Below are 27,230 nucleotides of genomic sequence, written 5' to 3'. Positions count from 1 at the left end.
AAAGTTAGCAGCAAGCAAGCTAGACGCCGGTAACAAGGGCAAGTTAGCAGACATTATCGTACCTTCTGTAGCTGACGATGAAAACAGGCAGTTAACATAAAATAGAGGTCAAGTTAACTTACTCACACATTTAGGGAAAGAAGCACCGGTCCCGCGTATTTGGTAGTTCTCCATCGTGGTATAAAAAAAAGTAGTCAAGGGACAGACTCCACGGTCAAATCGGAAAAGAAATTCAGTCCGGAAAAAAACTCTTTCAGACACATTTCAGAAAAAAAAAAAAAACGTAGTCTCTCCAATGAGGGAAATAGCTCACCTCCTTCACCTGAGAACCTCCAATTGTTCTGCGCATTCTCGAATGTGGGCGGGGCCAGAGAGTAAATTTGGAAGTGGGCGGGGCCAACCGTTTCAACAATATACAATCATGCACAAACATGATACCAGAACAAGTGAGAAAGGATTACACAACCCAGTTCTTTTAAATATAAATGAAACATTAATTATTCATTTTCGGGGGAAACAGAATTTATTTGAACTTTTCATGAATTTCAAAAAGAAAACTGTTCATTTCACATTACTCTGTCTTATTTTGTAAAGTTACTATTTTGCATAACCAAATACATCCAATCATAAAGAATCCACGGTGAATACGATGTGCTGCAGAGATATACCCATAAAAATAAAACAATCATATACTATGAGCTACACTTTCTATGTATAATACACAGAAACACCTCTTAATCCTATGTACAAATGTCCACACACATGCCTAACACTTCACAAATAGAAATCCAGGTTAGTCACTGCATCTGACAGAACAGTTTTTTGTCATCATAATAAAATAAGGCAGTTTTAATCATGAAGCACTGAGCTGAGTTTTTTTTTGCTTTTTGTTTTCCTTTTTCTTTGGATGTTTTTTTGTAACATGAGGAGTATGTTCATTTTCCTCTTGGTAATTTGACAGTCCCAGTTCTCATGACGACAGCCTATTCAGTGAATCGTTCTGTCCATGATAAGAGCTTTTCTTTCTTTTTTTTTCAGTCTAGTTTCTTGTACGAATGACACGTGCAGGCACTTCGTCCAGGCTGCAGTTATTAATCCACAAAGATGAAAATACTCATCTTTTAGCAGCCAGGGTTAACTGTAGAGAAAAAGAGAGACAGAAAATGATATGAAAACCTGGGATGCTACTGGGTAGCTACAGAATGACAACACTGCAAAGAAACACTCACACAAAGTCAGCTATTTAGATATTCACACAATGCATGATTAAAATTTGCATAAAAAGCAAACAAATATGGGAATAATCTTAGTTTGTATGTTTACAAGAAGTAAAATATAACACAAATTCACAATTTGGAACATTTTCTGATTTGAATAATTTGGTTGTGCTAAGCTAAGCTAACTAACTGCTGGGTGTAGCTTTACCATAAGAGTATGAGAGTAGCTTTACCATAAGAGTACGAGAGTAGTATCATCTAACTCCCACCACCATGAAAGCAAATCTTCCAAATATCCAACTATTACTCAAATATTTTACTTTACAACCATCCACATCCAGATTAATCCCAAACCTGTGTGCTTTTTGTGCACGAAGCATGTGCAGCTAGGAAATTATCCCAACCATCAAACCATTTGTGCGGCAACAATGAAATTTAAACACTGACAACATGATTTTCACTCAACTGCAAATGTGTAAATAGCACAAAAGCATGCCTTTGTCTATATTTAGGCATCCTACAAACTTCAAACACACACGCACACAACTCATACAGAGGTCCAGTTACCCTCTGCCCCCCCTCTTTCACTTCTTCAGAAGAACATATCATCATCATCATTATCGACATCATCCAACGACCAACTCCAGTCTTTCAGGCCAAACTCAAGCAATCTGAAACAGTAAGTGTGGATTTCACAAATGGGGGTCAAAGGTCCTTCAACGATGATCGCATCATCACAGTGTGTTGGGGGGCGGTGACATCATGTACGTTCACCAGGGGGCAGTGCAGAGCTGTGAGTAGTTCACGACTGACTAAATGTTAGTCGTTATGGTGAGAGGGGTTAATAGGCACAGCAGTGCAGCGTTACGGCTGGCGGAGCGGCAAACAGAGCTCTGCTACTTACAGTCTCCCAGCATGAGAGACGTTAGAAAGGTGGGGTCAGAGGTGAAGAGGTCAGGGGTCAGTGGAGGATGATACGGAGCATGGGGCCAGCGCTGGGGGATGAGAACCAGGTTAGTAACGTTCTTTTTCTAATGTTTGGTGGGTGCCGTGTGCTACTCAATTAGGGGGCTATTGATGCAGAGTGAGGGGCAGTTGCTGCATACAGCGTTAAAGCACAGGCTGGGTAGAGGCATCCTGTTTAAAGCCAGATGTCCTGTCCAATTCAGCTTAACAGAGAAAAGTCAACAGGAACAACCATAAGAAAGGCTTTTTGTTTGGAGTTTGACTGAAAAGCATACAGATATTTTTGTAAGCTTTAGCTCAGAGTTTTTTGCTCCAGCGCTTCCAGTGAAAGGAGAAGAAAATAATTAGTAGAAAACACAAATGAACTGTCCAGCATATTTCTAAAATTAAATTATCACTTTAATTAATTCAAATAGAAAGTGTACAAAGAAAAAAGAAAAGAAGAAACCAAACTGATTAATCTAATACATCTGTGACGTTCTGACCTTTTGTTGTTATTGGATTTCATTTTCAAAAGGCCAAAGCTGTACTTGTTTATTTTGAAGCATCTATTCAGAGTATGGGCAGCTTTTTTTTCTTAATATTGCTCCCTTAAAAAAAACCTATTTTGTGGTTCCATTAAAATCTGGGGAAAAAAACAAGCTTTTCATTATCAGTGTGACCCTGGGAACAAGATGGCCAAGTAAAGTGTAAACGGTCATTATAGTGAAATAAAAATACAGAAAAGTTTTAAAGTCTGTACAGTATAGTGCTCTGCTCACCTGGTCTTCCCCGATGACTGTTGCGTTCTGCCGGGCTGGATCTTTATGGCTCCACGGTGGGTGGACAGGCGAGGCGAACCTCTGGGTGAAGGTCGCGGCGACAATTTTGGAGAGGAACGCGACGTTGCTTCGGGTGGGTGGTTCTGCGCTGAGGAGGGAGGGCTCATCGTCGGCGGTTTCCTCGGGATGCGTTTGAGGAGGTGACTGACCCAGCGCTGCTGCTCCTCCTGAGAGCTGGTCAGCAGAAGCAGATCTTTGGCGAGGGACATGTCATAGTTCACTGTTGAAGAGAACAGATCAGAAATAATCAGTGTGCAATCCAGACACGTAAATACACAATATCTACCCCAAATCGGTGCAAAAGAAACAACACTGACCCCTGCAGGGAACGATAACTTCCTCCTTCCTGTCCAGATGGTCTTTGTGGCACTTGGTGTGGCAGCGGCGGCACTCGAGGGCCGGCGGCGGCTTGAAGACGTGCCACAGCGGCCGAGTGCAGGCCTCACAGCTGGACGGGAAGTGATAGAGAGTGAGGATGAACTCGTGGCCCTTGTGGCTGATGTAGGAGGCGCGGTCACCGAACGGCGTTGGCTCCACTACGACCTCCTGGTCCCGCTTGCTCTCACCTTCATTGGCATAAAGGATCTAGAGAGAGAGAGAGAAGAAAGAGGATGTAATTTTACTGATAGCAGATGGTTAATCATCATCATTTATATCATATCATTGTTATGTAAGCTGCTGGACGATCTGAATTTCCCTCCAAGGGATTAATAAAGTATTTTCTATTCTATTCTTTTTTTTAATGAAAGGAGGGAGAAGGGAGAGAAAGAAGGGAAGAGGGAAGGTTGATGCACATTACCTGAAATATCCTTGGAATTTCTTTGGCATCTGCACGATACACATCAGTGTGAGTGACAGGTCGGACATGGAACAGCTTACTGTAGGAGGAAGAGAGAAGCCTTAAGTCTTGGGATCACCAAGGATAATAAGTAAATATTAATCTACTGTACTGTAGGTATAGATTGATTTAAATTCTTATAACCTGAGCAAATCACTTAAAAATGGCACAATGTTTAAGTTACATGAGTTTCAAATCATTCTCCATCCTTTCCCTATTGACTATTGATTAGTATAAATCCCAATGTTACATTAACCTTTTAGAGTTTATTATACACTAAATAGTGACTGAGGGAACACATGTTGTGCAGCAACTCACTCGATGTCCAGAGTCATGAAGGGGTTGGCCTGCTCTCGGTCCTGCTCACTGTTATAGAACAGGATCTTTTTACTGCTCACTACAACATACTGTAAAGGAAACAGAAAACACGGACAAGAACCATCAGAGCGGGAAGTGACTCAACTGCAGCGGTGACTACTAACAAAACAAATCTGTAGGTAGGAGAAAAAAACACGGTGGTGGGTTCCCTTACTTTTCTGTCCCAGCCGAAGCGCTTTGTGTTCTTGGTGGGAAGTGAAATCCAACCCTCCAGCCTGGCGTCTGGTTCAGAAGAGAGAAAACAGGAAGATGTGAACACAATGAGGAAAACGGCCTTTAATCATGTGAAGCACTCAAAAGAACACCTTGACATGTTTCAGCTTAAGTGGCATCGATCGGAGAGGAAATGATTCCTCGCCAAAGCCAAAGGCGCAAGTCAGCAAGCTCCGCTCTTTGTTTCTAATAAACAGTAACAGACTATTTAGTGGGAAACTACACGGCTGGTGAGTAATAACCTTGACAAATGTGGGTGTAGTGAACTTAAAGAACACACAGCTTAAAGCAAAACTTCAAAAACTTCTCTTGCAAACTTCTCTCCAACATTTTTTTTTTACAGTGGAATACATTTCAACAAAGCGGGGCAGCATCAAGCTGTGAGTATTTTCGTGTCCAGTGAACATTAAAAGGGATTAGAGCACAGCAGAGACGGAGTCAACACAGTAGAGCGGATTAGCTGCAGGGCAGAACCAGGGCTGGGGTTATTTCTTTCTTTCAAAACAAGAGTGAATAAAGATGAATATATTGTTTTTGCAAAATTGTTATGAAACATTCTGAGGCGAACTGCATCTTCAGATGTCTATCTCCACTCCATGCAGTTTCACCTGCAGGTTCGGGCTCGGGGGACGGCTGGTAGGTGAGAGCCAGGGGGCGGCGGCCCTGCTCCACCTGCCCGTCATATTCTTCTTCATCCTCAGAGTCAGAGTCAAAGAGAGGGCGAGCCGAGCGGAGGTTAGGTCGTGTGTCGATGCAGACAGATTTGTGAGTGCGCTGGTAGGTGAAGGACATGGATTCTGAGGTGTGAGAGTGAGTAATGCGAACTGGGAGGAGGAAAGGGAAGAAAAGGGATAAAAAAAAGAAGAAGGAAGAGGTGAAACACAATTGGTCTGGAAGAGACAGAGACTCGATGTGAAAACAAAGGAAATTGCAAGAAATCGAGGAGAGAGACAGATGAAAGAGGAAGCAGAAAGTCTAACTGTGTTTGTGGATATTGTTGTGGCTGGATCAGTGTGACGATGATAATGATGATGAGTGTGAGATTGAGCGTCTATACCTGGGTATCCTTCGCCCCCGTCCAGGTCGTTGCCGCTGCTGATGCTGGTGGAGTCGAGAGAGTGAACGCTGAGGGAGGTGAGCTGGCACCGGAGCTGCTCCAGGTCGCTGTCCTTACTGTCCAACGCCATCTGGAGCTCCAAACGCCCCTGGTTCTCCTCTGCTATCAGCTGATCGACCACATGAAAACACTTTCAACTGGAGTTCAAGATCAGCTTTTCTTTTATTTCTTTTTTTTTCTAGCATTTTGACTTTATTTTAATAGGACAGATAAATGAAAGTCAGGGAGACAGAGGGCAGATGACATGCAACAAAGGGCTGCAGGCCGTATTCACATTGAAAAAGACTTCGGTCGAAACGCCTGTGCCTTGCCTGTCCTGAATTAAAGAATCGTCAAAGGGATATTTTGAGTGTGCTGGCTGTTTTCTCCCCTTCTGGCCGTATTTGAACCCATGGCTGCTGCAATTAGGGCCTATACAATTAAAATTAGCAAAAACCTATAATTACAACTTGATGCGAAAACACATTTTTCTTAAATCCTGTAACCAGAGATGGGAAGTTGTAATTAGAGTGTAATCTAAATAATTTCATAATTGAATTAACAAATACAGAATTATGGGACATTATTTATTTAATCAGAACAGGAGAGGCAACTAGAGGCAACAACCAGGGACAGTGTTTCCGTTGGACATACTGCACTGCATGGATAAAGAGTGCTTGTATTTTGGCTTATATTATACTTTTAAAGCGTTAAATATAATCTCAAGTGCTGAAAAAAGTAATTTATGACTTGCTGGCTGTGATGTACTGACTCATGGTTTTAGAAATTAAATTAAAAATGCATTTGCAACTTAACCGCAGCTACATCCTGCTACATAATCAGAGTTTTAATTAAGAATAAAAAGTTAGCTTCCCTCAGTATCTCACAGAAATACTTTTTTTTTTTTTTAATGTATGGGTATATATTTGAGGTGCGTGGGTGTACTGACCGCCTGCATATCCATCATCTCTCTCTGGTATTTGATGATGGTGCTGTTGAGCTTCTCCTTCTCCGCTCTCAGCTCCAGCTGCAGCTTCCTGTTCTCCTTCTCCTTCCTGTGCACCTCGGTGTCGGTGCCCCGGTGGCCTCCCCGTCCCGTCTCCCTCCTCCGGGCCATCACCTCCGCCAGCTTGTTGATCGCCTGAGCAGCACAGAGCACAAATAAACAGCTTAACAACACACATCTTTGAATTTAGCTTCTATACACACACACACACACACACATACACCTGCAGGAATATCAATGTTGCTGCGAGACAGATTTTTATACTTTTGCCCAGAGTTCAACACAAGCTTATGGCTGATGATGATGTGACACAACTGATCTCTGTGAAAAAAAAGATATATTTAAAAGTGTAAAAGCATAAAAAAAAATATCCCAGGCTTTCTAGACCTGCGTGGGCGCCTAGACACACCTGAATTTTTAGTGTCCTTTCATTCTGCAGCTGCTTTTCAAAGGACACTTTGACTGCGTTCATCTGCTTCTCCCCCTCCTTGGCCCTTTGGAGCTCTGTATAAATAGCAAGAGATAGATGTCAATTCAAGGCTTATATACAGTTTAACTTTCCATAAGTTTTTCAGAAGTAATCCATAACTTACAGACACAAACGTCTACTTTTATTTCCCCTCATAAGCCTTCTCCTCATAAATCACATAGATATGCAGGACAGCTTTTCAACACATTCTCCAGGAGAGAGTGAAATGTCGTTTCTGTAAGAAAACCTGCTCTCGGCGACACTCATTAACTCAAAGTGACACTCACGTTGCTGCATGTCTTTCAGCTGGTTGTTGAGCTCCTCTTTCTCGCTGGCCAGGTTGCCGACATCCACAGTCAGAGTGCGATTGGACTCTTCCAGCTGTTGAAGGGGGCGACAGGACAGAGCTGAGTCTCAACCCTACGAACACTAACACGAAGGCAAACTTATATGGAGCACATTTCAAAAAATATATAGGAAGAAGAGATTAAAGGATGTTAACTTTATTTTTATTTTTCCATAACTGGGCCACCAGCTAAAGAAAATTAACTACTTGAGCTTTTAACCACTGGTCACGCTTCCTGTGAACAATGTTTTCATCAGCAGGTCTAGCATTGTTTCTATCTTTTGCCTTTTGTTGTTGCCTCTTTGATGCTGTTCCACTGACTGACAGTTGGTGGCAGTAACGTGCCAAGAAATGAAGCAATGTGCCAAATAAAGGCAGTGAAGAAGATGCAAACAACAAAGGCTGAAATAAATACTGAAAGTTTCAAACAATACATAAAACACTTAAATATTTTATGAGGGGCGGCCCTGTGGTGCAGTGGTTAGTGCTATCACCTCACAGTAAGAAAGGTTTTGTGTTCAATCCTTCCCAAAGACATGCGCACTATCTTAAGGTGCATGTAGTAGTTTAGTCTCTACATGTCAGCACAGATGAGCGGCATGAGGAAGGACATTTGCAGAACCGACTACAGGAAGAGGTTTCCTTTTTTTTTTCATATATAATGAGGTTTCCTTTTTTTTTTTACAACATCTTTTTATTGAGAGTTTTTTTTTAAATGGGGTTATACATTTAGTTTCGAAGAGAAAAAAAAGTGACAGAACAAGTTCAGGACAGGGAGTATCTTATACAGCTCCAAAATACAGGAAGAGGTTTCCATCTCACCGAGCTGATGGTGGCCTCCTTGTCACCGAGCTCCTGCTTGTGCCTGGCCATCATGTCTTTGATCTCCAGCTCCTTCATGATCTTCTCCTTCTCCAGGTCGGAGTACTGCTCCTCGGCGATGGAGCGTGCCAGCTGCTCAGAGTCCGCCTTGGTCAAACTGGCCTCCAGCTGCGCTGCCAGAGAGTCCCTGTGGAGAGGAGGAACCGTTATCACCGTCTTATTAACTGCACAAATCTTTGATCTATGAAATAAAATCCCTGCTGTCGGGAACAGACGGCCTGATATTTATAAGTATTCTAATTATCCTCTTTTTAAATGCACAGTTTTAAAGCATTTTTTGTGTCATAGGCTGTTCCCAATTTTATTCTATCTCATTTCATATTGCTGTCTTCACATCTCTGTGTCCCTCATTGGATTGAAGCTCTTCTTTTTGCTTTGCTTTTCATCTTTTCTTTGTTTTTCATCTTTTTAAAAAAAGGGAGCATCTTGTGTATTTTCCATTCATGACAGAATTGGATCAAGTAAAATCAGATGCGCCGGGGTAGCTACGTAGTTCAGCTTCCACACAATTCAGGTCATTTCGGTGCTTGGTGTTTTCATGTTTCCAGACAGTTACCTCTCCTCCTGATACTCCGCCAGTCGCTGCTGTGCCTCTTTGTACAGCTTGTTTCTCTCGTCACAGTCGTCCTTCAGCTCACGGATCTGTGTCTTGTAAAGGGTCTTGGAGGAGGACGACAGACAGATTCAGACAGTTTTATATCACTATAGATACAAGCAAGGAGTGAAGCCAAATACTGGACTGTTACAGTTTTTTTTCCTGCTACACTGACTAATCCATGCTCAGTTTCAAACATTTGGCTGTCACTGCTGTTTGTGCAGAAAAAATTAAGATATAATATTGGTAAAAAAAAAAAAAAAAATTACCGTGAAATACTGCTCTGCCTCCAATTGGTCCTTCAGCTCCTTCAGCTGGCTGTCGGCCTCTTGCTTCTCCCTGGAACAGCACCAAAAACCTGTCAGTCGTTGCTCTGAGCCAACTGAGCTACCGAGCCAAAACACTCTCCTCAAATCAGACACGATGAATTAGATTCTCCAGCAATATTAAAATATTAACAACTGCCACCGCTCTGTGTGTGTCTACAGTGTACTGTGCACGATGTTCAGTATATTACTGTGTGTGTGTGTGTGTGTGTGTGTGTGTGTGTGTGTGTGTGTGTGTGTGTGTGTGTGTGTGTGTCTGTGTGTTTGACCTGCGTAGCTCCTGGCTCTGCTTCTCCAGGATCTGCTTCATGTCCAGCAGGTGGTTGAGCTCCTGTTTGAGCTGTTTCTCGGAGGAGCGAAGCACAGACACCTGCTGGTTCTGCATCTTCAGTTCACTCTGGCTCAGGCTCCGCTTGTGGATCTCCTGCTCCAGACGTAAACTCAGGTTCTTCACCTGCACAAACACACACACACACACAAGCATTTCAGTGGGCGCACTAACTGACAGTCACGCAGGACATATGTGGTGGAACATTTTCTAATCCCCCTCTTGCAGATTTTTTTGTCTATACAAAGATTAAAAACACAGAAAATGCACATTAAGAGATCCCAGAAGTTTTATCCTGTTATTTTCTATTTTGCATGAACACCAGGAAACAAACCTAAGGACAGTTTTGACAAAAGGAAATGTGCTGCAAATCAAAATAGAGGTGCAAGCCCTTTCCTGCATGTCATTCCTCCTCTCTGACTCCCCATTTCCTGTCTCTCTCTTGACTGTGCTATCAATTAAAGGCAATAAAAAGCCCCAAAAATGTATACTAAAAAACTAAACAACAAATAACTAAAAGAAAAGAAAAGTAATTGCTAGATTTACAGTGGGGAAAATACGTATTTGATCCCCTGCTGCCCTTTGCCCTTATTTCCCTTTATCAAATTTATAATCTTTTTATGATTATGTTATATTATATTATATTATATTATATATATATATATATTTAGGGTCCGGGCAGCGCAGCTGACAGGACACTATTGTATTCCTAGGAATTCTTCTTCTTCTTCTTCTTCTTCTTCTTCTTCTTTCTTTCTTTCTTCTTCCAAGGAAGTCATACTTCCCATGGGCGAAAACTCACCAAACTTTGCACAAAGGTTCAGTCCCATGCCAGATTCACTCAACTCCAAGGACATGTGCCCCCCCCTCCTAGGGGGGGCACAATAAGCGTTTAAATTTAAAAACTTTAAAAATTCCTACCAAACCAACGGTAGATGCTACAGTGTTGAAACTTCACCACAATGTAGCCTCAATACTGCTGAAACTTTTGTCCACTTAAACTTATTACAAATTATGAAGTCCATCACTCTGTTTTTTTCAATAACTGTAAAACTTTTAAAATGTATCTCCTCCCACAATTTTTGCTCAATTGACACCAAACTTGCTACAGAGCATCTCCAGACCGTCCTCCACAAAACTTGTTTCTCGGATTTTTGATTAAGCAAAAATTGAGCCTACAGTGCATGAAAACGTTTGACTGCAAACAGTACTGTAAACATATACCATCAAATTCTTGATAAATACATTTTCAATCTTCCTGAAAAAAATGACAATATTCTGGAGTCATGGTTGATGAAGTTTGGCAAATATCAGAATTTTAACTCAAAAACTGAATTTTTGAGAACATTTTGAATTCTGCTCTCATGGGAACAACTGCAGTCAATGTGAGAGTGGAATTTATAAACATCAGATTTTCTCTTATGAAGCAAAACACTTATCATTAAAAACAAATCACCAACATTTCCATGCTGTCAAGATGCAATTTATGTATTATCAGATTTTTGTTTAGATGACTGAATTATTGACATTTTGACCATTTCATCACAACAGCTGCCCGGGCACTGACTCACCTGAGTGGATAAATTAAGCTACACAGCAGGTCTCACTACCAGCTAATTAGCTCAGTGAGTTAGGAGCTGGTTCTTGGTGTCAGAGATTGTGAGTTCGAGACCCAGCAAGGGTGATGATGATGATGATGACGGATCAAAATGTCACATGTCCTCATGCTGTTTTGCTGTCTAAATGCAATTTATGTATTAACAGATTTTTGTTTAGATAATAGAATTTCTGACTTTCTGAAATCTGCCTTGACAACAGCTGCCTGGGCACTGACTCCCTGAGTGGATAAATGAAGCTACACAGCAGGTCTCACTACCAGCTAATTAGCTCAGTGAGTTAGGAGCTGGTTCTTGGTGTCAGAGGTTGTGAGTTCGAGACCCAGCAAGGGTGATGATGATGATGACAGATCAAAATGTCAGTTGACCTCAATATGAAACACAAGACAATTGTCCTAATGGTGGCATCACAGCAAGCCTCTAAATAAAAACAAACAAACAAATAGCTTGGACTGGTCCATGCGCGAAGGCTCCTAACATCTTAGACTCATAGTAGATGTTTGACAAATATCATTATTTTACCTCAAAAACTGATTTTTCTTTTTACTGTGGTTTCAAATCTGCCTACACGACAGTGAATGGCTTACTCAATTTGTGAAGCCACTGTTGATCTGCCACTTGTCAATTAGCTCAGTGCGATAGACAACGGTCTTTGGTTCCCGAGGTTGTGGGTTCAATCCTCAACTGATGCAAAATGAACATTATAAGGTCAATTGTCTTGTCTTCCTATTCTCCTGTTTGTTGCTCAGAATTGCCTAAATTTGCCCAAAAGTAGCCCGGACCCGACCCATCGCTGCGCAGCAGCTATAATTTGTTTTTGATATTCTGTGTCTTTCTGTTACAGTTTTTCTCAGTCGCTTTGGTGCTATTCTCACATCACTCTTAACATTTGCACAACAGTTAGTGCATTTCTCAGAACAATTATCACAAACTGCAAAACCTAGTGGATGACCTGCAAAAGCGCGTCACTTGCTCAAAATGGATTGTCCATCCCTCAAAAGCAAGTACTCATGTCAATGAAACTGTCAGTGTCGTCAAAATGAGAAGTCCTGACACCATCGTTTATGAACAAGATAGTCAAATGGCTTTGTCATGTTTTCATTAGGACACTTTATTCTCTAAGTGTTTTCCAATGCAAAAAGTGATGATACTACCTGAAAATGCTCCAGACAGCACTATACACTACTTGTACAGCCATGTGAAAACTACAGTAAAGTTACACATTACTGTATTTAGTGGAGATACTGAATATGTATGTTTCACATTTCTACTGCATATGCTCTTTGCAATTCTGATTTGTTCACAGCATTGTGCAAAGGAAAAATACACTACAGTCATCTACAACAAACATTAGAAACACTCTTTGGGTACAACTTTACGTAAACAATGTTGCAGTACATATAGTAACTGAACCTACAGAGTACTGTAAATCATTCCTGCACATCCAGACGTTCCAGTCACATTGTCATCTACATCACTCTGTCAACTGTAGCCATTGAAACAGATTCAATATTCCCAAAGATACAGTAATGTCATCCTTACATTGTATCTCTTTCAACCTTATGCCATTGTTTGTAATGGGCTCAGTCTCTTCCACCTCTGTGAGGTTGTCTTGTAATCCTATGTGATGCAGAGTAAAATTACAGTAATGTACAGTACATGTACTGCATCAACCATTATTACTGTAGTGTACAATACTGTAAAAGTGCTTCCTACTTGTAAAATGCTGTAGTACAGTACCGTACTGTAAAGATGGGGAATCTTTACTGTGGTTGCTGTAATACATTACAATACAGTAAATCTGTTCTCTAGTGAAGCTGTAAGTCTAAATGTAAATGTAAAAAAGTTCTTGTCCCACTGTATCTTACAGTAATGCCTGACACAATGACAGCAGTGCAGATTGTTTAGTGCTGAATTACTGTCCAATACCATACATACCTGTTGTTCCTTAATGTTTCAATAATTGAATTCACAGTGCTTCTCCCAACATTTAAAACTAGTTTGACAGATTTTGAAAACTAGTTCAAGAATTTTGTATGTAATGACTCAAGCAATGAAATGAGGACTATTAGTTTTATAGGGAAAGACTATTCAGCCTTCAAAAGTATAGTTCATTTTGACTGACATGACATAAACAAATGATAATGTTGTAAAACAGCAGAGAATTGTATGAAAGCAACTGATACATGTCCAAAAGCATTTGCAATTTGTTCAGAGGAAGGAGAAACTGCTACTATGATGTGGACAAATGACTACATGTTGTGGAGGTTGAACTAATAGTTATGAGAACTTTCATTCTGATCTGAGAATAGCACCAAAGCGACTGAGAAAAACTGTAAAATAAACTTAGACCATCCATTTCCTTGTGGGGGGAGCAAACTAACAAAATCAACAGGGGATTAAATAAATATTTCCCCCACTGTATATTGATTGATGATACTGTAGGCAAGTACTGTGTGTGAAGTGTTTGACCTTCTCTACACACCTCCTCACAAAGTTTCTCCTTCTGTGCCCGCATCTCATCCATCTTGTGCTGCGTCTGCTTGTAGTCACAGTCCAGCATGGAGTGCTCCTTCTCCAGCTGCAGCAGCCGGCCGTCCACCTGCACCTTCAAGCTGCGCTCCTCCTGCAGGGTGCTCTCCACCTCTGAAACGACCGGGAAAAACCCATCAGGAGGAAAAATCTATGATGCACTTGATACGGCTGGTATTGACAAAACAATTTGCGCCTCTCTTTGTGCCTGCTGGGGGCCACCGGATAAATGGAAGGGTGAGAGAAGGGCAATCTGAGAACAATATTTGAAGGCCAGCCTCTTATAGTTTTCTGTCAGACCAGAATTATTTTCAAAAGCTGCTTGTCGAAGGTGTCCTCATCCATCAGCCCTTCCCTTCCAATGGCTGTTTTATTTCTGCTCCGACCTTTTTGACTTCCCTGACTGATAAAACAATCTTCCTCCCTCCTTTTTAATCATCTTAATATCTCTGTCTGAGGTGAGGTGATTGTGAGTAAATTAACTTTAAACTGCCATACAACCATATGCCGAAGCTCTGTCTCATCTTTCCCGTCGGTCATGTTTGACTCTTCCGTCCTCCAGCTCACTCACCTTTTAAGGCCTCAGACTTTGCCTCCTCGATGGATTGGTAGATGGTGTTTTTATCGGCGAGTTTGGCTTTGGTGGCTTTGTGTTCAACCTCCTCCTGCTCCAGACTCTGCTGGAGCGACTTCAGCTTGAACGTCAGGTCGATCTCTTGGTTGCTCTTTTCCTACAGTGGGTCACAAACAGATAGATTATAAGTTTCCAGCGGCCAATTGTCTTAAATGGGAATATTTTAGGAAAATGTCAAAAGATAGATAGATAGATAGATAGATAGATAGATAGATAGATAGATAGATAGATAGATAGATAGATAGATAGATAGATAGATAGATAGATAGATAGATAGATAAAAAAAAAAAAGAGAAAAAAAAATGCACAAAATAAAAATGACAACCGACCTTCTCCAGGTCATTGAGCTTCTCTTGCAGCTGCTTCTTCTCAGACTGGACCTCGGAGCGAGACGACTTCAGCTCTTTCACCTCGTCCTCCAGGCCGGAGATACGTCCTGTAGAACGGAGAACATACCAAAATAAGAGCACAGGAAAAGAGTTTGTAGCTTGTGCTGGATGCCAGAGTGAGGAAGTGTGTGTGAATGTTTCAGGCTTCAAAACAGACACGATCTTAAGGTGAGACATTACCTAGGGCTCCTGCCTGCTACTATACATAGTTTATTTTCCCTTTGACTAACTCCACCCACAGCAGTGGAGGTTTTTACCATGAGGCATCGCAGCAAAAACAGGCAGCGCCGTTGTTTCGATGCGTCCCCTCTGACCTCAGCCACTGGCCTCTCTGCGAGGACTGAGCGTGTTTAACTTTCCAAACAGCGACTCACAAGAGGCGCTGGCTTTGGGTCCGGCTTTGGCTTTTTTACAGCCTCTTGCTTCACTCTCCGCCTTATTGAACAGATATTTCCACCTATGATCGGATATTTCCCAAAGTCTGGTCCAAAACAACAATTCACACGTAGCACATGTGCAGCCTCCAGCTCCCAGTTGTGTAACACCATTTTTTTTCCCCCCCTCCTGCTACTGAAGAGATGTTTCTCTGCTGCTGCTGCTGCTGCACTGAAGGGTCCCGGCTCGATTTCCTTCAGTTATGGCAGTGAATTAACCTTTTGTGCTGCCGAATTCTAACACTACTAACCTTATAAAAATGTTAATAGGCACATTAAAGTTTGGAACGTGAAAGACTTTTAAATAAAGGTTGGCTGGGTTTTTTTTTTTAGCAAAGTGGTGATTATTGCACTAAAACTGTGCTTTTTCTTTTTTTTGTTAATTTCCAACCACAGTGTGAATAAACCGTATAACATTTGCTTGTGTTTAGCAGTTTGTTAAAAATTTTAAGCTTTTGTAACAGCAGTGCAGGACTCATAACATCAGTAAACCGACAGCGTTGTCCATTACATAGCGAGGAGGGATCATCATAGACCAAGTGAAGCTGCAGCAGTAAAATCTGTGACTAATTAACTCAACAACTGTGTTTTATTGCTCACGATCTGAACTCTTTTCACTTGCAAGATGGAGTATTTTCTTTTCCCTGGTTCCACAGTCTTGAACACCCTTTATTATCAATATCCAATAGACAACGATGCCTCACCCTGCAGGTCGGTAATAGTTTCCGTCCCCAGGTTGTAGGCTCTGGTCTCCTCCTCCAGCTTGGACTGCAGCCCCATCAGCTGCTTCTCCAGCTCCATCTTGCTGTTTTCCAGCTGGCTGCACTTTTCCTGCATCTCCCTGAGGCTCACCTCCAGGCTCTGGACCTGTTTCTGCACCTCTCCTTGACTCTTCTTCAGCCGCGCCGCCGCATCCCGCTCGGCCTTGAGCTCCGTGTTGGCATCCTCCAGCTTTTCGGATGAGAGACAAGATGCGTTACTGTCACTGTCCTGTCATTTCTGTCTTTGTTAATAATGTGTTTGGTTATTTATGATCCACGACGTTGTCTCTTCAGCCACTCTGCAGTTGGCTGACCTCTCCTGGTTATGACACATTGTTTATTTGTTGAAGGAGTTTGTATTGTGTGCACTGTGTTGTATGATTGATTAGAATATCATAAAATAAAAATTGCAAGTCATAAAAAAACAAGAGAGGATGCGACTATTCCTTCTTCCCTCCAGAAGGCAAAACTGTGTCAGAGCAGCAGTAAAAAAACAAAGAGATTTAATGAGAGAAAAGAACAATGAAAGCAGCCGACACACATGATGGATTATCAAATTTGCATGTTTCCTTGTCAGCGGAGGGAAACAAAAAATTATCGGCAGAAGAAAGACAAAGTTGTTGCCGCCATACCTGTTTCTGCAGGTGGATGTTCTTCTCGCTGGATATGTGGGAGTTCTGGCTCTTCTTTCTCAGATCTTCCAGCTGGTCCCTCAGGCTGTTCACTGGCGAATAAATACACACATATAAGAGCTGTGCAGTGTTTCATATAACACAGTCAATGGAGGTATCATCAGCTGCTGCCTCTGTGTTTTGGGCCACTTTGTTTTATCTGGTTTTGCTTGTAATTGGTGTGTTGTTGTTGTGTTACAAACTTCTGAAAATCAGGGGAAAGTTTCTTCATTTTTGTACATTTACTTATTTAACCCTCCTGTTGTCCTTCTGGGTCAAATTGACCCAATCTGTTCCTTTCCTCCAGCCTTCCTTCTTTCTTTCCTTCCTTCCTTTCTTTCTTTCCTTCCTTCCTTCCTTCCTTCCTTCCTTCCTTACTTCTTCTTCCTTCCTCTTTTGATCCAATTGACCTGATCTGTTCCCTCTCCCTCCATCTTTCTTTCCTTCCCTTTTCCCTTCCTTCTTTCCTCCCTTCTTTCCCTTCTTCCTTCCTTGAACGAATCTGTTCCCTCCCTCCATCTTTCTTTCCACAATCCTTTTCCCCTCCCTTCCTTCCTTCCTTGAACAAATCTGTTCCCTCCCTTCCTTCTATCTTTCCTTTTCCCCTTCCTTCTTTCCTCCCATCTTTTCCTTTATCCTTCCTTCCTTGCCTTCGTCCTTACTTCTTCCTTCCTTTTTGGCCCAATTGACCCAATCGGTTCCCTCCCTCCTTCTATCTTCCCTTTGTTTTTCCCTTCCTTCCTTCCTTCCTTCCTTCCTTCCTTCCTTCCTTCCTTCCTTCCTTCCTTCCTTCCTTCCTTCCTTCCTTCCTTCCTTCCTTCCTTCCTTCCTTCCTTCCTTCCTTCCTTCCTTCCTTCTTTCCCTTCATCCTTCCTTCCTTCCTTAACCCAGGAGGACAACACTCTTTCTTCTTCTCTGCACACACCAAGTCCTCATAATTGTAATCACGACTTGGCAATAAAAGCTTTTCTGATGCTGATGCTGACTCAGGGCTCCCAGGATGTAAATCACATCAGTTTTGCAATTAAAATATATGATGACAAGCTTTCAAGTCTAATCTTCTACATTTGTTTTTGTATAGTTTGTTTTTTCCCCCAGGTGCTTACGCTCGTTCTCCAGGCTGCGTTTCCTGTCAGTCTCGATCTCGACCTTGCGCAGGTTCTCGGCGCTCTGATGCTGCAGCAGCGCTCGCTCTCTCTCCAGCTGCCTCAGCGAAGCCTCCACTTTCTGCCTGCTGTTCATCTAATCAGAGAGGGCATCAAAAACCAATGTGAGCGGAATAAACTCAAACACAACTTCGCCGTATCAGACCGGGGTTTGAAATGCATCCATGCTTACTTACCTCCTTATCTAAGTCTTTGACCAGCTTGTCTAAACGGTTGGTGGCATTTCTGGAGAAAAAAGATTTACAGCTTTATTACTCACTTTTATTCCACAGTTCACTGAATCAATCATTATTCTGCTATTAAATAAATTGTAAAGTGTTTCCTCTTTATATGCAACTTCACTACAAAAACTACTCAAAATTTCCAGACCATTCACCAACAGATTGTTCTTTCACTGTGCTGATGGTGGAACATGTGGGAAGTGAATTTTCTTTTCCTTTCTTTTAACATCTCCCATTATCAAAAACTCTGAAACCTTCAGCAGTGTAGGATGAGCGGCCACCCCCTGATGTGGAAAACAATCATTAAATCGACGGCCCCCAACATGAAACTCCCTTTGCTGCCTGATAGAAACTGTCGATCTTATCAGTAATGGCTCGTTTTACTTACAGTAATTACACCAAAATGAATTTGGCAGTGATCAATAAAGGCATTAAAACACTGGATATAACTTAGACAGTTGTGTATTTTTCTCCTGATGGTTTTAAACCCAGAGTTTTTATGATAAATTGCCTGACTGTGGCACTTTATTTTGATGGAAACACTTTTAAAGCATCATTGTGTTCGTGTGTGTGTGTTATTTTCTCGTACTTGCACTTGTTATCCAGCTCATCTTTGGCCTGCATCTCATGGTCGAGCTGCTCCTCCAGCTGATGAAGCTTTTTCTGCAGCTGCTCACACAGAAGAAAAAGACATATGATCTTCTACTGCTCATCATCCCCATCTCTTATCTCCCCCGTCGAACAGAGACACTCACCTCTTTCTTACTGTCAGAACAATACTCCTTATCCTCAGAGTTTTCCTTACACTCCTCCGTATCAGAGTCGCTCTTACTTCCCTTCAGCAGCCTGAGAGCGACAGGACAGAGGAGAGCAGCCATGAGTGTTTGTGACTTGAGTTCACCTGAGGTGCTTTTTCCAGCCCTGACATCATCCATCCAATAATACCCACCCTTGTCCGAAGATCTACATACAAACGAGTGATTTACAGTATTTTTTATCGCTCGGAGTGAATTCACTGCATGACTTCATGTTCAGTTCGTACTAAACGCCTATAAGTTCATGCAGCCGAGCACAACTGTGGAAAAATTAGGCAATAAGGTCTGAAACATCTTTCAGGTTTCTTCTTCTTCGTCTTCTTCTTACTACATCTGGATGGGTTTACCTTTAGCGAAGCGCTCCAATCCGCACTGTGTGCTGCCAACCGTTCTCCGTGATGGTGGGCATCTATCTCTGGGAATCATTAAACCACCACACGGCTGCACAGTGACCACAGGATCTGAAGCCATTTTACGACCACTTTGAGACCAGTTGTGCCCCTTCAGCCTCAGCACAGTTTATAAAAATGGAAATGCACCTATATGTACGCTACTTCTAGAGAATTAAAGCTGGTTTCAGAAAGTTTTACAGCCATACGTGTGGTTAAAAAAAGGCCATGTGTGCTCAAATCAGAGGAATGTTTCTGTGTCTTAGCCATACATTTACACTGTGTAGTTATACATTCCTCTGGTTTTAATGTCACTTACTGACTTTAAGAACATTTATTGACTGTGTTTTCTGAGCTATGTGTAAAAAAAGAAACAAACCTTCAGCTCAAGCCTGAAAAGGTTAAAAACACAGATAAAGCACCAAAAGATGTTGAATCCAACACACAGGTGATTTATTTTATTCCTTCTCTCTATTGAAACCAGGGCTCAGAAACTAGACTTCACCATAAGCAAAGAGGGCAGTTAAAGGGTCTGTCAGAACAAGGCAGCAGTGTGGAGCTCAAACAGGCGGACAGTGTCTGACTGCTAGTAAGACTGTATTAAAGGTACGGGTGTGAAGCTGTCTTTTTCTGCCTTGTGCATTTAAAGCACAGCTCTGTCTTTAACGCCGCTCCCTGAGTCTAGAGGCCCCAAAACAGGAGCGCTGCATTAGTGCATTTCATTTTGTTTGAATGAAGATCTAAATGAACATAAGACCAGCAGGTATGGATCCAGATTGGGGAAAAAAAGAAACAAGAAAGAAAGAAATAAGATGTTGGAATAAAAAGACTCACTGATCCTCCTTGAAGTAGGTGAAGCCGACAAATGGGAGCTGGTTGCCGACGAAGGCTTTGGGAGGAGGAAAGGTCTCGACATCTCCTTTATCAACCTCAATGTCGTCAAAGTTACTGGTGTCTATGTCACTGCTCAGCTCTGGCACAACTGGGGCCACAGCTGGAAGACAGAAGCAGAGAGAGAGAGAGAGGGAGAGAGAGGGAGAGTCATGGAGTGAAAGTGGGCGAGGAGGAGGCGCGAGCCAGGAGAGGTTGAGGAAAGAGAAAGTTGTACATAAACGGTGACTATCGTTTTTTTCCGATTAAGACCTGATCTCAGGATTACAACGGTTTCTTCTTAATAGAGGATATATTTTCTAACGTAATGTCTCTGTGTTAAACTCTGTGCCAGCTTTGGCTTGTTGCTTGTAGCAGGAGCTACACGCCAACCTGAATTCTACAGGTTGGCGTGTGGCTGGTTGGCGTGTGGCAGGTTGGCGTGTGGCTGACACCGCTCCTTCTCCTGTACAGAGCTCGCTTTGTGCCTCACACACACACACACACATAGGCCTAAACACACCAGGAGTGAACGCTCCCTCAGCTCTGCTCTCACAGGAGCAGGCGCACTTTAAAAAGTCTGCACGACTGGCAGACAAAAATGTGTTAAAGAGCCAATCTGATAAAAACCAAGCCAGAGCTTTGGCCTATAAATGGCTCCTAATTAAGAAAGAAAAAAAAAAAAAGCAGCCTGTATGGATCGAACTTCCTCAAACCAGTGCAATTCTGGCTCGGAGCAAAGAGCTTATTACTCTTCGGTCGAGTCACAGCCCACAACGTGACAAATGTGACTGGAGGATGGTGGAGAAAATACAGGGACAGATCAAGAGCGGCAACAAAACAACAAACGAGGCGGTGAGGGGGTGGGGGGGGGGAATAAAAAAGAAGAGGCCGAGAAAAAAAAAAAGAAAAAAAAAAAAGCCAAAATGTGGTGAGACAGAAAGAGACACAGGCCGCTCCATGGAGGCCCTTGCGGCACGACTTCCCAGAATGCTCTCTGATAGCGGGTGGCTAATGACAGGCAGCCGTGGCCACAGTGAGAGTGAGAGAGCGGGAGCAGCCCTCCAAAACTGGGGCGCCCCTCTCATTAGAGCAGTCCACACGGCCCGCACAGCTGCCCCGCCCGCCGCTACAGAGAGGAGGGGGGGATGCCTCCCATCCATCCATCCATCCATCCATCCATCCATCCATCTGTACATCTATACATACAGCTCTGGAATCAGTTTCTCTGGTTTTTACTATTTGTAGGTTTGTGTTTGAGTAAAAGTAGAATGTTTGTGTTAATATAAGTCTTAAATAGTTATATCTTACGACAGCAATCACTTATATAGAGTGTTTGGTCTGAAACACGGGTCTGTCAGTCACTCTGCTCTGCTGTAAGCTGAGGAGAAAACTTTCCTTGTATCCTACAACCTTTATCCAATGAGGAGAGAGAGAACGGCATAAAGGGGCGGTCCTCTCTGTGTGTGCAGCCAAAGGATGCACGTGAATGTGGTGACGTAGGGACGAGGGCGGGGACTGCTAACTCCATCTGCTGACAAGAAGTTAGCCAAAACGACCGGATCGCTTACTTCTGCTTTAAGTAAAAATATTGTCTTTTAGAGCATTTATTGGCAGAAAATGACAACTAGTCAAAATAACAATGATGTTTGAAGTCTTTTCAGACCTTGAGTAATAATAATGCAAAGAAAACATGTTCATATGCATTGCTCAACAACACAACACAAGTATTTTAACTTGGGAAGAGTTTATTAATCAATTTCGGTGGGATAATGTCAATATTTAATCCCAGCAGTGTTTTTTATAATCTTCTCTCTCATTAAGTCGAATGAGTTGTGTGAGTTTTTTTTTTTAACTGGAAACTTAAGAAACATTTGTGAAAGTGGTCCCTTAGTTTTTTTCCAGAGCTGTATATACATACATCATAGCTCAAACTTGGAAACAAGCGCTCCTGAGTCACACACAGCTGGAACAGACATGCAGCTCTGCGGGATGCCAGAATTGGAGCAGTGTCTTGTTTTGCAGTGTGTGTGTGTGTGTGTGTGTGTGTGTGCAACAGGACATGCATGTGCAGACATGAAGGCAGCTGAGCAGCGCAGCGCAGCAGTGGCACCGTAGTGGTTTCGTGTTGCAGGGCTGCCAGGCTCTGATCAGAAGTTCTCTGTGTCGTCTTAATCAGAGCCAGGTGAAGCACAGAGACGGAGAGTCAAAGGGAAAGAGCCTGTGTGTAATTATACGCAGACAGAGGTCCCGTTCATGTCCCACTTTCCTTATTTCCTCCCTTCTTTATTTCTTATTTCCTCCTGCCTAAATGATGTCTGAAGTTTGGATTTAATATTCTGATAACTAATGAATATCATAACAGTTTTATATAAAGATAATTCACCATTCAGAGTTTGATTTAGTTTGACCCGATTTGACCCAGATTAGTTGATGTGCCCTGTTTATCTTTTTGGTTGGGCCGTTGCTATGGTTTCCCTTTTTATCCTTTCCTTCCAAATTTTTATATGGCTGTAAGTACAAAAAGTTTTTTGCATTGATGGTATGGAATTGTAAATGAAATCATAAAGAAACTACATTAAATACTAAAATCAAAGCTTGTTTTGTTCCTGAATATTGCTGATTTGTTATGTGACAATCTAACAATGTAATGTAATTAAACTCTCACAATGCTAAAAGTTATGAAATTAGCAAATAATAACAGATCATGCATTAAAAAGACTAGTTACTATAATAATCTTTACATCAAATGAGGCTGTTTGAAATTAAAACACATAATATGCCTGAATATGTTGAATTCAGCCTTGCTGTTTCATTCATCTCTGCATGTGTTGTTAGTCGTATGCCATGTTTAATCCACTGAACGATACAGGGCCATGACATTTTCTTATATTAACCTGTCTGCACTCCATTTGCACATCTAAGATTTACTAGAATAAACTTCACAGCCAGCAAAACACTGTGTTGTTCTTTCTAGTAGTAAAAATGACTTCTCTTTATTCTGTACCTCTGGGGCAAAATCCATATGCAGCTGGTTACTGTTGAAGGCTCTGCTGTGCATCATGGGCTCTGTTGCTCTGTGCAATATCCAGCTATATAATGTAAGATATGAGTGTAGGGGGCATATGGGGAGCATGTGCACCATATATATATGGACTTAATGGCTCAGGAGATGGAAATAAACTGTGAACAGAGACTGAAAGAAAACAGATCTCCAGGGGAACTGATAAGAAGTAGAGGAATGGTTACAAGAAGTAAAAAAATAAATAAAAGTCACACATTACCAGAGATGGAAAGAAATCTGCACCTGCATTTAAAAAAAAGTGTTAAGAAAAAGATTGTAAACATGCAATTCAAACACTTACTCTCGCGGATGTTGTCAAAGGTCCACTGGTCATTCTTAAAGAAGGGATGGCATTTGATCTCGTCCACTCCAGTGCGGCCTAGACGAACCGTCCTGCACACAGCGACAGGACCGAGACTGTGAGCGGAGGCTGCTCGGCCCAAACACACAAAACACACCCTGCTCCGCCCCCCCTCCCCCTCCTCCTCCACCCACCACCACCACCACCACCACCACCATCACTAACATATCATCCCCAAAAAACACAGGCTAGGCAGAGTGACCACTCGGCTCTCTAAAAACCACACTGACCAGCATGGAGAGCCGCATGACCACCGGTTGGACGCCGGACACGCCTGAAAACCTCCACTGACCAGTCAGAGACAAGATAATATAGATCCAAGGAGGAGAGAGGGAGTGAAGGAAGGAGGATCAGAGGGCAACACACCTGACTGAGTCGAATGCAACTGCTAGAGCTGCTGCTGAAAACTAAAAACACACTTTCTCTCTCTCTCTCTCTCTCTTTCCTGCCTCGTCTCCCCTTTACTCCCTCCTTCCCCGCTGGGTACAGGACTGGAGGGGTGCGGCAGTTTTAGGCTTTGCCACGTGTGGGACATTCCAGACCCAGCCAAGAGGAAGAGAGGGCAGGGGCGGGGAAGAAGAAAGCAAAAAAAAAAAAAGCAGAGTTTTTAACCCCACCACCCAAAAAAGAAAAAAGTCAAGACATGCAACCAAGCTGGACTTTTACAAACATGAGCCAGAAAACTTACAGGAGAAAGTTACAGCAAAAAAAAAGAGAGAAAAAAAAGGGAAGGATGGAGAAATGAAGAGTGGCACCAAGAAAACAAGTTTAGGATGAAGAACAGATATATATAAAGAAGAAGATGGTTGTGCTCATAGGAATGATTCAGCAACGCCGGGGGACAGTGACAGAGCATGTGGGTTAAGCGGTGAATTGGTCAGTGCTAAAGGCTTGTGTGTGTGTGTGTGTGTGTGTGTGTGTGTGTGTGTGTGTGTGTGTGTGTGTGTGTGTGTGTGTGTGTGTGTGTGGGTGTGTGACTGGGTCGCCGTACACACATGTGAGATTCTGTCTGTGGCGCAGAGAGCAGCGAGTGCGAAGGTAAATAAACAGAGTGAGGAGGACAAATGAAAGGCTGCTCTGTACTGATGCAGAAAGGGCCTGTGTTTGAGCCCACCAGGGGGCGGGGCCACTAATGTAAACAGGAAGTGGTTTCTTCCAAAGGGGGCTGGGCCGAGGACCAAGTACAGCACCCACGCCCACACCCACACACCCATTCATGTAACTTTTTTACCTTTAATGGTGATGATATGTCACTAGGTAAATAAAAACTGCACTGTGTGTATTTAAATTGTCTGGAGTCACTAACACTTTATTGGTTTTATTTAATGATAATGATCTGATGATTAATCCAAAGGACGAGTGTCTGTGCATCTAAAAACTGATATAAATGATGATTATGAGGAGCAAATTAACAATTCTGAATGACATGTCCACCCTAGGGATGCCCTGATGCTAATATTGATCATCTATGAGTGAGACTGGCCAATAAATAGCCAATATGAATTATTATTTTGTGTTTTCTTACAGCAGCAACAACGACTGAATTACACAATGTCATTATTAATTACATGTGTTAATCTATGTGAATTAATACCAACAATGAATCTTATTCAATGGTCTAGGCAAAACAGCCTAGCGAGTAAAAGTCAATATGTCTCGGACCGTTAACAATGAGGCATTATGCAAACTAAGGAATAATAAGATTTCCAGTCAGATACAGGCTGCATTCAAATTGTGGGTAAATGTGTAGGAGTCTGCACAACAGTAGTCCATTCACTGTAATATAAAACCAGGGTTCTGTGTTTTGTTTTACGCCCTGAAAATACTCCCTAAAACTTCAAATATGTATGAATCCGCCGGTAAAAATAGTCCCCGACACATACACTTTGTGTTTCCGTTTGAGGAATGTTAAAACTGAAAACTACAGCTACAGCACCAAGCTGTTTTACAAAACTAAAACTCTGTCAAAACTATTTATTTGTCACATGTTTTTAAATGTTTTCATCTTCACTAGGTGCAAATGGCTCAGAGGATAAATGCCACACACAGAGGCTGAGGGAGGCAAGCATTGGGCTCTTTGTTAGAAATAAGAAACATAACTATCAACATTAAACATCTTCAGCCTTATCCTTAATAACTTATTTCTTGAATCAAATAAGCTCCTGCTGATACGGCGGTGAATTTACTGCTGCTCCACTTGACACAAATTGCTAACTTTGTCAAACTTTGCCAAATCTAATCTTTTCCACATTCCTCACACTGTTCATTTATGAGGTTGTTCTTCTCAAATAGGAGCTTACAGCACAGAGAGAGAACAGAGTAAGTTGTGTTAAGTTAAAGGATGATTGGATGGACAAATTTTACTTTTTAGATAAAAGAAAGAAACAGTTAAAGTTGAATTATGATGTGACTGCTCTCTGCTCTATTCTACAATCCAAAGAACAGCATTTCACTGGTGTGTGGTACAGCTAATTGGTGTAACAAGTAAAGTCACAAAGGAAAAAAAAATTATCCAACTGTCTGCACATGCAAGGCAGCATGAAATTGTAAAAATATTCTGAATTCTTTCAGAAGCACACACAAAAAAGTGTTGTTTTTTTTATGATTTAAAGCTCCATGTGCAAACCTGTCGGTAAGAAAGGCGCAGATCAGGTCTTTGGCTTCCTTTGACATCTCTACATCGTCTGGGAAGACGAGGGAGTTCTTGTGGTTCATGATCTTTCCATAAGTTCCCACCAACGACTCGGCATAGAAGGGAGTTTCACCTGTGATAGACAAAATAAAAAAATAATAAAAAATGAAGGAGGAATTGTAATAATGTGTCTGCTGGGCTGATTATACTTATGACTCAACAGTTACAGCTTTACTCCAGCAGGACAGGACAGGACTTTACATAATATAGGCGCTGCATCATACTCTATTAATAGATTAGTCAATAGAAAAAAATGTGAAAATGATTAAACAGTGGGTCACTTACCAACCAGCAGCTCGTAGATAAATACTCCTACAGACCACCAGTCGCACTCGCGGCCGTAGTTGCCATCTCCACCCTGAGACTGGAGCACCTCGGGGGAGATGTAGTCTGGTGTGCCCACAGCGGTGTCACAGTGGACCATGCCCGACTGCACACACACAAATACACAATATTTACAACAGAAAGGGAGAAAAAAAGAGAAAATACCAAAAAGGCTGTTTGTTCACATTCTCCATGACCCAAAAAGCACTAAAGATCGCTCTTTAAAAAAGGGACAAAGGGGCACCGAGTCCCGCATCGGGCAGCCCTTTACTGCATGTCATTCTCCTCTCTCTGCCTCCCCATTTCCTGTCTCTCTCAACTATACTGTCCAACAAAGGCATAAAAAGCCAAAATATATACTTAAAAAAAGGGACAAAAATCTGACATTAAAAAGCTTTATAAGCTGTGACCTGTTGAGAAAATATAGGTCCCATACGAATTATAAACCATATATAAATATATATGTGTATATGTTTATATATATGTAGTCAATTTATAGCAACGTTTTAACTCTTCCAGACAGTTTTGCTGATGTATTTTCAAACCCCTCGTCTGTTGGCAGCTTTTCATAGAGCTCCAGTGCGTCCACTTGCGAACTAGTTATTTTGAAACTGCTGTGGTAAAAACAAAAGGTGGAAAAAAAACAAACACTTCCTGCCTCAGAACAGAGGCTGAACCTCTGCCTCTGGAGTCTAGATTGGGCTGTTCAGCAGCACAAAAACTTCTGGGTGCAGCACTTCACAATCTGAACACATGGTGGTGCACTAAGGCCCAGAATAAACTGGTCATAAAACAGAAAAGTCAATCCAG

At 42.0% G+C, this 27,230-nt stretch overlaps 1 protein-coding gene across 6 annotated transcripts in view; it reads right to left on the bottom strand.

The window, feature by feature from the left end:
• Positions 1–543: 543 nt before the first annotated feature.
• The window catches only part of LOC311007602 (rho-associated protein kinase 2-like), a 34,925-nt gene continuing 8,238 nt past the window's right edge, over positions 544–27,230 (bottom strand). Inside the window, exons 6-34 of one of the 6 annotated variants that reach the window (XR_014596428.1) lie at positions 26,382–26,526; positions 26,031–26,169; positions 23,345–23,436; positions 19,944–20,103; positions 18,661–18,751; positions 18,495–18,574; positions 17,861–17,909; positions 17,625–17,760; positions 16,480–16,571; positions 15,791–16,037; positions 14,593–14,699; positions 14,201–14,360; positions 13,583–13,743; positions 9,423–9,607; positions 9,097–9,166; positions 8,789–8,892; positions 8,173–8,359; positions 7,292–7,385; positions 6,945–7,039; positions 6,479–6,670; positions 5,491–5,659; positions 5,042–5,257; positions 4,375–4,442; positions 4,161–4,249; positions 3,804–3,882; positions 3,322–3,589; positions 2,945–3,224; positions 1,785–2,212; positions 544–1,138 (exon numbers count right to left, since the gene is read on the bottom strand). Coding sequence is in view for 4 of the 6 variants with exons in the window: in XM_084000849.1 (XP_083856975.1) it covers positions 1,810–1,888; positions 2,945–3,224; positions 3,322–3,589; positions 3,804–3,882; positions 4,161–4,249; positions 4,375–4,442; positions 5,042–5,257; positions 5,491–5,659; positions 6,479–6,670; positions 6,945–7,039; positions 7,292–7,385; positions 8,173–8,359; positions 8,789–8,892; positions 9,097–9,166; positions 9,423–9,607; positions 13,583–13,743; positions 14,201–14,360; positions 14,593–14,699; positions 15,791–16,037; positions 16,480–16,571; positions 17,625–17,760; positions 17,861–17,909; positions 18,495–18,574; positions 18,661–18,751; positions 19,944–20,103; positions 23,345–23,436; positions 26,031–26,169; positions 26,382–26,526 (3,834 nt within the window). In the remaining 2 variants the exon portion in view is untranslated. Of the gene's footprint in view, positions 2,213–2,713; positions 3,225–3,321; positions 3,590–3,803; positions 3,883–4,160; positions 4,250–4,374; positions 4,443–5,041; positions 5,258–5,490; positions 5,660–6,478; positions 6,671–6,944; positions 7,040–7,291; positions 7,386–8,172; positions 8,360–8,788; positions 8,893–9,096; positions 9,167–9,422; positions 9,608–13,582; positions 13,744–14,200; positions 14,361–14,592; positions 14,700–15,790; positions 16,038–16,479; positions 16,572–17,624; positions 17,761–17,860; positions 17,910–18,494; positions 18,575–18,660; positions 18,752–19,943; positions 20,104–23,344; positions 23,437–26,030; positions 26,170–26,381; positions 26,527–27,230 lie in introns of those variants that run through there. The other 5 variants (XR_014596429.1, XM_084000849.1, XM_084000848.1 and 2 more) reach the window with 5 other exon arrangements.

The sequence above is a fragment of the Trachurus trachurus genome (genome assembly GCF_905171665.1).
Source record: "Trachurus trachurus genome assembly, chromosome: 24".
Taxonomy (NCBI): domain Eukaryota; kingdom Metazoa; phylum Chordata; class Actinopteri; order Carangiformes; family Carangidae; genus Trachurus; species Trachurus trachurus.
Note: the sequence above shows the minus strand (reverse complement) of the source record. Positions and strands in the feature narration are given on the sequence as shown.